General features: G+C 34.3%; 1 protein-coding gene across 1 annotated transcript; it reads right to left on the reverse strand.

Moving 5' to 3' along the window:
- Positions 1–6319: 6319 nt before the first annotated feature.
- On the reverse strand, positions 6320–7998 carry LOC113709782 (probable LRR receptor-like serine/threonine-protein kinase At3g47570). Its single transcript, XM_027232639.2, has 2 exons — positions 6910–7998; positions 6320–6789 (listed from the first exon to the last, which is right to left on the reverse strand). Exons 1-2 carry the CDS (start codon positions 7991–7993, stop codon positions 6428–6430), a joined length of 1446 nt encoding a protein of 481 aa, XP_027088440.2. The 5' UTR covers positions 7994–7998; the 3' UTR covers positions 6320–6427.
- Positions 7999–9144: the final 1146 nt, after the last annotated feature.

Below are 9144 nucleotides of genomic sequence, written 5' to 3' on the forward strand. Positions count from 1 at the left end.
TCCATGGCTAATGATTGCTATATGATGGGTGAGGAGTCGCATTATATAGCGGTCTCAGTAACATTATGGCTAATGTTTGTTAATTTGATTTCTATTTTCAGATTTAAGTTCCAATTGACGACATTGACACGGTGATGTAATTGTGATGCTGATTACAATTCTTTTGACCACTATTCTAGGGAATTTTGCAGTCAAGTTATGACTATACATCCACGTCACCATTTGCTTTATGTAAAGAGTAGAATTTATTTAGTTTCCATGGGAGAGAATCGACTTTGGGGTGCCATAGCCCAAAAAGAGAGGGAAGCGAAAGAGAAAGCAAATATGTCTACTCATTACTTAAGGAGACTAACCGACTTTGTTTAAGACCAGGAATCTTGAAAATTTTCCTAAACTTGAGCCATAAACCTGACATACAAGCATAGAAACTACCAAAATTCTAAGAAAGCCTCAAATAATGCCATATTCCTCGAACTTACTATTGCTGACAAATAGCTTGATATATTAAATAACTAAAGCTTGGTTAAATTTCCTTCACTTCTCTTTACCGTCATGGGAATTTTAGTAGGGTCTAAGAACCAGTCAAAATATATTTGGACAACAATTTTCCTCTACGTTTACTATAAGAATCAGTTAAATTGTTATAGTAATTTTTCTACAAAAAATCTAAAAAAATGCAATCCAAACAAGAAATTGCCAGAGTTCAAAGATGACCCTAAGTGATGAGTTTTAACATTTTGAAGTTGAACGAGACACAACCAAAAGGCCTCCGGGTAAATTGCTAAGTTGAACTATGTTGCAAAGTACATAATTTCTAACAAAAAGCAAGAACTAATAGAACTAATAAGTAATACGCATGATTGAAACATTTTCAGGACAAAGTCATTTGTCACCTTCAAAAACTTGGTCATTATGCAAGACACTAAAGTGATTGTTCTTTGACCATTCTAAACGATGACTTTGTATAGAAATTTGTGATGTAGAATTTCATCTTATCGTGCATGAAACGCTAGAAAATCAATGATGCTTCAGCCCCACAAGTGCAAGGATAATTGGATTCGTTGTTAATAACATTATAACATATTATTTCAAATAATATTTCACTTACATCATAAACATATTTTCCAACTCATATTTTTATCTCACATACATCACATCATAAAAAATGTTACAGTAATTATTCCAAATAATATTTTAAATAACATTCTATCCAAACAAACCCATTGATATCACGAAAGACAAAGCCAGTTCCATCTGTATAATTTAATTTATCATGTAAATATAAAACATCACAATTATTGCACTTCCTATATTTAATTTTTTTTTAGATTAACTACACGTGTCAAAAAAAAATCTAAGACCACTCATAACGAGTGACTATTGTGCACTCATGAGGCAAACCATATATTAATTTGAAAAATTTGCAATTACTAATTATTTTGCTCTTATTTCCTTTTTGGTCAGTAAAAATTGTCACTTTAAAACTATTCAAACAGAGCCCTAATAGTAAAACTACTGTTACATGTGCTCGGTAGAAAAATAATCATCTGTAATCTTTACCTGTTTAGGATTATTTCTGTACGTCTAATAAACATATAAAGAAAAATGATCATCTGTAGTCTAGTTTTTTGGTGAAGCAAAAATTGAACTTTTCAGTATAATGTTGTTGAGCAATACTTTAATAGTTTCTTAGAAAAGACAGCATGAGATTGGTTTGTCTTTTGCTCAATTTTCCACATTGTTGAATATAATATTCTTGCCAATTTTGTGATTTGGCATATTGATCAAACCGTAGCTTACTCAATTGTAAAACCTAATGCACTATTATACTCTATCATATATGAAGATCGTGCCTAATGTGCCATTTCTTAGTAAATAATTTCTGTAGAATTGAACCTGCACCTATGACATTGCCATATTTTTACACAAGTAATATTTGACAGGACGAACATGTATAAATTTATTATTGGAGGGTTTAAACCAATTCTTTTCTGCACTTAAATAAACAAAGTTTAATAACTATAATAAATGGTAAAATTAAACTCAAACCCAAACCTATGTCTACACAAAACAGCAAATTAGATGATGCCCCCCCCCCCCCCCCCCCCCCCCAAAAAATGATGCCCATTCGTGTAAATAATGAAATGTAATTAGTTAACCACATACTACACAATGAATGCCATTCCTAGCATCAAGGAAATTACTGTAATTTTCAGATCCATTTTTCAGATTATTTAGTACTATGCCTTCATGGAAAAAAAAGACCTTTTTTTTTCTTTTTAAGTATCTTTTGCTTTCCGGAGATGTCAGAGTTTGGGGAAAATATCTCACTGGAACATTTTGTGAAGTCTTCATCGGTGTTGACTCCAGAAACCAATCCCATTGTTCACAAGTCTTCTTTCAAATTATGATTTTTTTGGATGCCAGGGAAAAAAATGAATAAAGAGCGACGTGTAACTCTATCATTGGCACTGTAAAGAAGTGATATCTTATCCACTTTCTGAAAAATCTAACACTTGGATGGCTCTTAATTAGTGAATTGGACATAAGATAATCAGTCGTTGTTTGATCAATTTAATGTTATGTGGTTGTCTAACACTACTTGCACCGATTAACTATGTATTTACAGATGTTGCTTCTATTCTTTGAAGAGAATTTTCCTGAATAAGTAATTCCTGTTATATTTCAAAAACAATGGCGAAAGTTGCTTTTCTAGTTCAAGAGTCATTAATAAAGAATTAGATAGTACCTTAAGAAACAAAGATTGAAAAAATCCTTGACGCAAATTAGTTAGTTGACAAACTTCATGGAACAACACTGAGTGGGAAGACTGGGAAAATTCCTCCAAGATTCCATAATGGACTCTGGTGACTTGACCTTACCAAGTCTTTGTCCTTCATTTGATAATTTTCTAGCGACCGGGAAAATTCCATACTGGACTCTGGTGAGTTGACCTTACTAAGTCCTGGTCTTGTGCAAGAAACAAAATTTATTGTGACTTATGCAACTGCAACTCAATCGTGCACGGAACGCTGGAAAATTAAGGATGCTTCAGCCCCACACATGCAAGAATAATGGAGTTCGTGGTTAATAACATTGCTGAGATTTGTGGAAATCATACAAATAGAAGCAGCTCAAATTATGAATTAGCAAATTTACTTATACAAAGTCTTCTATTAATTTGGAACAACCTGTAATTTCCTAGTGTTTTGTTTTTTTTTTTTTTTGGACAGTAAAGATTGTCGCTGTATAACTACTAAACAAAGTACTTATTTCTCATTTCAATTTATTCTTCTCAGACGTAGGCAAAATTTTGTTTACACCAACATGTTTAGGAAAGCATTTGATTACATTTTTTTTAATTTTGTTTAAAATATTTTTACGTGTAGTAACACAACACAACTAACCGATAGTTACCAAAGCATTTAGTTATAGGGTTCTTTTTTTCTTTTTCCTTTAATATTACAACTAGTCAAATGGTTGCATCAAGACAAACATATTATAATTCAGCAGCTTGACAAACTGATCCCAAATGGTGGGACAAATAATAACATAAAATCAAGACTAAACTTTCATTTAGTAACATTTGAATCCAAAACCTCTTTTCTTTTTTTTTGGTCCGTCACTTTAATTGTTTTTACCACTAAATCAAGGTATCGTTGGCTTTCTTGTAACTAATAACAATAATAAAAATAGTACTTTTGCTTCACACACGTCAATATACTGAGTACAAAAGTTTAGTAATCTAAAAAGTTATGCTAGCCAGAGTCTATTTCTGATGATTAACAGATAAAAGAAATTGATAATAAATTAGATGCAAAAATTGAAGTCGTTGGTATAGTGTTGTTGAGCAATTTTTAAAAAGTTAAATGTAATCCTCATAGGAGATTGGTTTGTCTTTAGCACAATTTTTTGCCATATAATTACTAGCCAATTTTGTGATTTAGCATATTGATCAAACCTGTTAAAATACTCTGTCCTATAGCCAAGTATGTATCCTTACTCTGCTATATGTAAAGCACTATTACACTCTGTGAAACATGAAAATCCTATCGAACCTATCATATATTATTGTTTTTTTGAGGTACAATAGAAGTACGACGTTGTCACATTTTTCTTCGAGTAATATTTTCCAGCAACAAACAATTAAGCGTTTTATTGGAACCTCTAGACCAAATATTTTCTGCTCTCAAAATAAATAAATTAAAGTTTAACAATCAAAAATAAGATGTAAAAGCCAAACTGAACCAGGACTTATGTGTAGACAAAACTGCATTATATGATGTTCATTCGTGGCAATAATGCAATATAATATATGAATTCCCACTTTTTTGCCACTTCCATCTTTTGTATTTGGCACATTTTCAACTTCTATTATAGTGCCTCATCCTAGTTGCAAACTTTGTAGTTGGGATAATTTTATAAACCTCCCTTTAGGTTTCTGACAATTTTGCGTAGCACCCTGATGTTTTGAGTGCTGCTATAATGTAAATCTCTATCACACTAAGTGATATTAAAAGGTCGTGGGAAATGTAGGCAAGTGATATCAAAGTCAAGTATTCATAGTTTACCCTTTTAAGTCAGACGCGGAAATGAGTTATATTTTTTACCCAAAATTGGGCATTTAAATGTTTCAAATTTTGGAAAAAGGAATGGCCCGGCCCTCATCAGCTTGAAAGCAAAAGATCTGAAATTGTCCATTTGATTGGTAACTCCTATATGACCACTGTTTTTTTTTTCTGGTGAAAGAACAAGATAAAATGGCAACAACTATTGACGCATAAAATAAGAATATGTAAAGAAGTCAGAGGAAAAATAATCTTTCAAGAACAGCTAGGATAAACACAAAATTTTAACATTATTACGTACCTCTCTTGTGGATAGCCTAGCATTAAAATTTTCAATCTTTGTAATCATGTGCCAAACCTGCCTTTTATCTGGCCATTGGGGCAGGGAGTCAGAGACTAGAAGAACCGATTTTAAATGGCAACTTCTATTTGTGCCATTAACAAGAATTGAGCCCTTTTTTTTTTAAGATAAGAATTGAGCCTTATTTAATTTTGTCTGTGAAAATTCAAATTCTCGCCAATATTAAAATTTTTGTTGTGGGTCACCTTCACTCTTTTCGTATACTTATTCTGTGCCCCAAAAACGAAAAAAAAAAAGCCTTTAAAAGGGTGATGTGTATGAATTTTAATACGAACTTCTAGGATTTACAAGGTGTGGTGGGTTAAACTTTGGAGTACCTGAGAACTATTCTGATTTGAGGATTTTGAGAAACCCAATCACTCTGTTTGCCAGATAAATAATTTTAATTAATTTATCCAAATCATTGCCCACCTGCACAACCAATACATTTACCTACTAATTGCAACTTTTCTGGCACACTATCTTTTATATTCTTTTCCATCTATGGCTCAAAAAGTAGTTTTATTATGCATGACATGGATTCAGTAAAGACTCACTATGAAAAGGATTACAGGTCCTTAGGTACCCATAATGGGAATATTGCGAGATATATATTATTACAAATTAAGGGCGATTAATCAGGTGCAGAGAAAAGAAATAAGAAAACAAGGAGTGAGATCCTCTTCTTAGCTTATCAACTTACACTGTTAATTATTTTCTAACAGGTGCCCGTCGCTAAGACACCTGCATTCCTCCCAACCTACCATGTATAAACACACATTAATAATTATTACCTTTTTTCTTTTGTATTTATACATTTTTTCTAATTACTCTTCGTGCATTTATACACTTTTCTAATTAATTTTATATTCCTAAAAGTATAACACATGAAATACATTTTAACGAGTGCTCATAAGGCATCAATTATACAAACCTATTATTGCATAGGGTATAATTGCCTAGTCTATCATTTTTTCACTCATAATGACTGATTAAATGCCATTTTTACTTGACGTCCTTATCAGCATGATTTAATTTTTAACTTTTCTTATTTGTAGATGATGAGAGATTATCTGTAAAGGAGTATTATCACCAAAAGATAGAACATAAGAAATGAAATAATCCACATAATATGACAAATGCCTAGAACTGCTTGACGATTCAATATAATTCACAAACTTAAGAACATGTTCTTGGTAATGTAATCGCCGAAAGCAATGATCTGTAATTGAGGAAAAGATTAGTCCTTAATTAACTTGAAATAGAAAAGGAATCTCCTTTAACATTTTATTCTGCAACTGCATATTTAAGATTAAGAAGGTCGATATTTATGCGCTAATAAAAGAAAGGAAATGTTTTGATTAATTTTATTATGCAGTAAAGACTAAGAAAAGGATTACAGCCCCGTAACCATTCATGAAGCATAATGAGTGATCAAATGCCATTTCTACTTGACCACCATCTAACTAGAAGCTTGGAGAGTTGGGAAACCTACAAATTTCAAAAAGAACAAGCACCTTTAAGACTTCCTTGAACTCTGGGAACTCATGTATTGAAGCTTGATCTTTTTCAGCGCAACAAGAACATCCTGTATGCTGCTTCTCTCTCTCGGGGACTCCATCGTGCAGCCCAAAGCCACTTTAATGATTGAGGCTATGCAGCTTAGCTTTTCACCAAAATATTCATCACTCTCCTTTAGCAAATTAGCATCTATGACATGAGCTAATTCATCAGGTATTGAATTAGCCACCCAGCTCTTCAGGCTCAATTTTTCACTGAACATTTCACTTTTGGGATTTGTTCTTGTGAAGACTTCTATTATCATAATTCCAAAACTGTAGATGTCGCATTTTGCTGATACCAATCCTTCCAACCCATACTCTGCAAGACGCATATAAATTCATCATATGTTCATAAATTGATTGTATTTTTTTAGTTTGGAATTTGCAACAGCAAACAATTGAGGAAATAGTACTTTAATTGTACGAGAAAATTCTTCACCTGGTGCGAGATAGCCAAGTGTGGCTAGTGTTTCGGTGTATGTGATGCTGTTCTCCTCGCCCAACAACTTTGTAAGGCCAAAATCACTTAGATGGGGAACCATGTCTTGATCCAGCAGCACATTACTTGGCTTCAGATCACAGTGAATTACTGGGGTTGCATATTCACAGTGGAGATATTGCAATGCACCTGCCACATCAATCAATATGTCCAATCTCTGCATCAGATCCAGAAAATAGTTGTGCGAATACAACCACTTCTCGAGACTTCCTTTAGGCATGAACTCAAGCACTAATGCCTTAAACTCAGGGGTAGAGCAGCTACTAATGACTTTTGTGAGGTTTCGATGGCGAAGATTGCGGAACACCTCACATTCTACGTCAAAACTCTTGAACGCTCCTTCCATTTGTAAATTGAACACCTTAACAGCCACAGCCCTTCCGTCACCAAGAGTGCCTCTATAAACAGATCCAAAGCTTCCAGCCCCCAACAAATTGCTTTCATTGTACCCATTAGTTGCTTGTAGAAGTTCAAAATATGAAATTCTTTCTGGCATTGCAACTAAGGATAAATTGGCTCCATTGGGAAGTTTATCTTTCCTTCGATATCTCAGGTAAACAAATCCAAAGGACAAGGCTCCCACTGCTATTATTACCCCGAGTGAAATAAAAATGGTTCTATGCACTCTTTTTGTTCTTGATCTGTGAGCTGAAATAGTTGGGCATGGAGGCACAAGAAACCTTTGAGCTCCACAGAGGGCCTGATTTGAAGCGAAGGATTCGGCAGTGCAGTTTGTAAATGGCCCTTTGGATGGAATTTCACCACTCAAATTGTTAAAAGAGAGATTGATATATTTAAGATACCGAAGGTTCTCCATTGACATCGGAATTGATCCAGAGAGAAAGTTATGTGATAGATCCAATGACTCTAAGCTGGACACCTTACCAATCGATTCCGGGATTGATCCTTCCAATCTGTTGTGTGCTAAAGAAAGATTTTGCAGGTTCTGCATATCTCCAATTGAGTCAGGAATGCCACCTGAGAACTGATTGGCTGACAAATCAATCCAATTTGCCATCTTCATATTCGTAATAGCATACGGAAATGATCCACTCAGTTGATTTGAGGAGAGGTCAAGCATTAAGAGATCTTTTAGGTTCCATAGTTCCTCAGGTGGAGCAGAATAAAGTCTGTTGTAACTTAGGTTAAGATGCCTGAGGGAAGAAAGATTTCCGAAGCACTTTGGAATTGAGGCCATAATTTGATTTTGTCCAAGGTTCATTGTATCCAAGTTGTGGAGAGCACAAAGAAAATGCAGGGCGACTCTGCTAATTAGTTTGTTCATACTGAGATCCATGTATTGAAGCTTTTGCAAATCTTTTATTGTAGCTGGCAATGACCCAGTTAAGTCATTGTTTGATAGATCTAATAGGATCAAACTTCTGAAGTTTCCTATTCCATCAGGAATGCTGCCCTTTATTTTACAATTCGGTGCATTTAGTTGTTGAAGGGAAGTTGAAAGATTACTGAGTGAGTCCGGAATGATCCCATTCAATGGATTGCCACCCAAATCCAATATTGCCAAATATTTGCATTTTGTCAATGAAGTGATGAAGGTCAACCTGGAGATGAGGAGTCACCCGTTACTTTGTTGCCAGGTAGATTCAGTAGTTCTAGGTGACTTAGGTCACCCAGGGAAGTGGGAATTGGACCTGTGAATTTATTGCTACCAACATCTATTCTACGAAGTATAGAAGAATTTGAGAATGTGTTAGGTAATGCTCCAACAAAGTAATTATCCCCGAGGAGAAGGTGTTCTAAACTGGGAAGCCTATAACCTAATGTTGATGGAAGATTCCCTGAAAGTTGATTTTCCATAAGTGACATGACAGTTAACATTGAGAGGTTGAAGATCTCTGCTGGTACAGAACCAGTCAAGCTGTTGTATTCTAAGATGAGTAGTTTGAGAGAGTGCAAGTTACCAATCTCTCGTGGTATTACACCTGAAAAAATAATAGTGACGTACACGTCAAACCATACAACTCTTGAATTTCTGTAATTTAAAAATTGTCATACCGGATAGGTTGGCATCGTGAAGGGACAGGATAGTCAGCATAGTTAGATTACCAATTTCTTTTGGAATTTCACCTGCAAAAAGTAAATGGAATAACTATCAATAAGTTGACACCTTTGAAGGAAAAATATAAGCGGGAAAACTGATGGACCTAAAGAGGA

Source organism: Coffea arabica, chromosome 9e (assembly GCF_036785885.1).
Source record: "Coffea arabica cultivar ET-39 chromosome 9e, Coffea Arabica ET-39 HiFi, whole genome shotgun sequence".
Taxonomy (NCBI): Eukaryota; Viridiplantae; Streptophyta; class Magnoliopsida; order Gentianales; family Rubiaceae; genus Coffea; species Coffea arabica.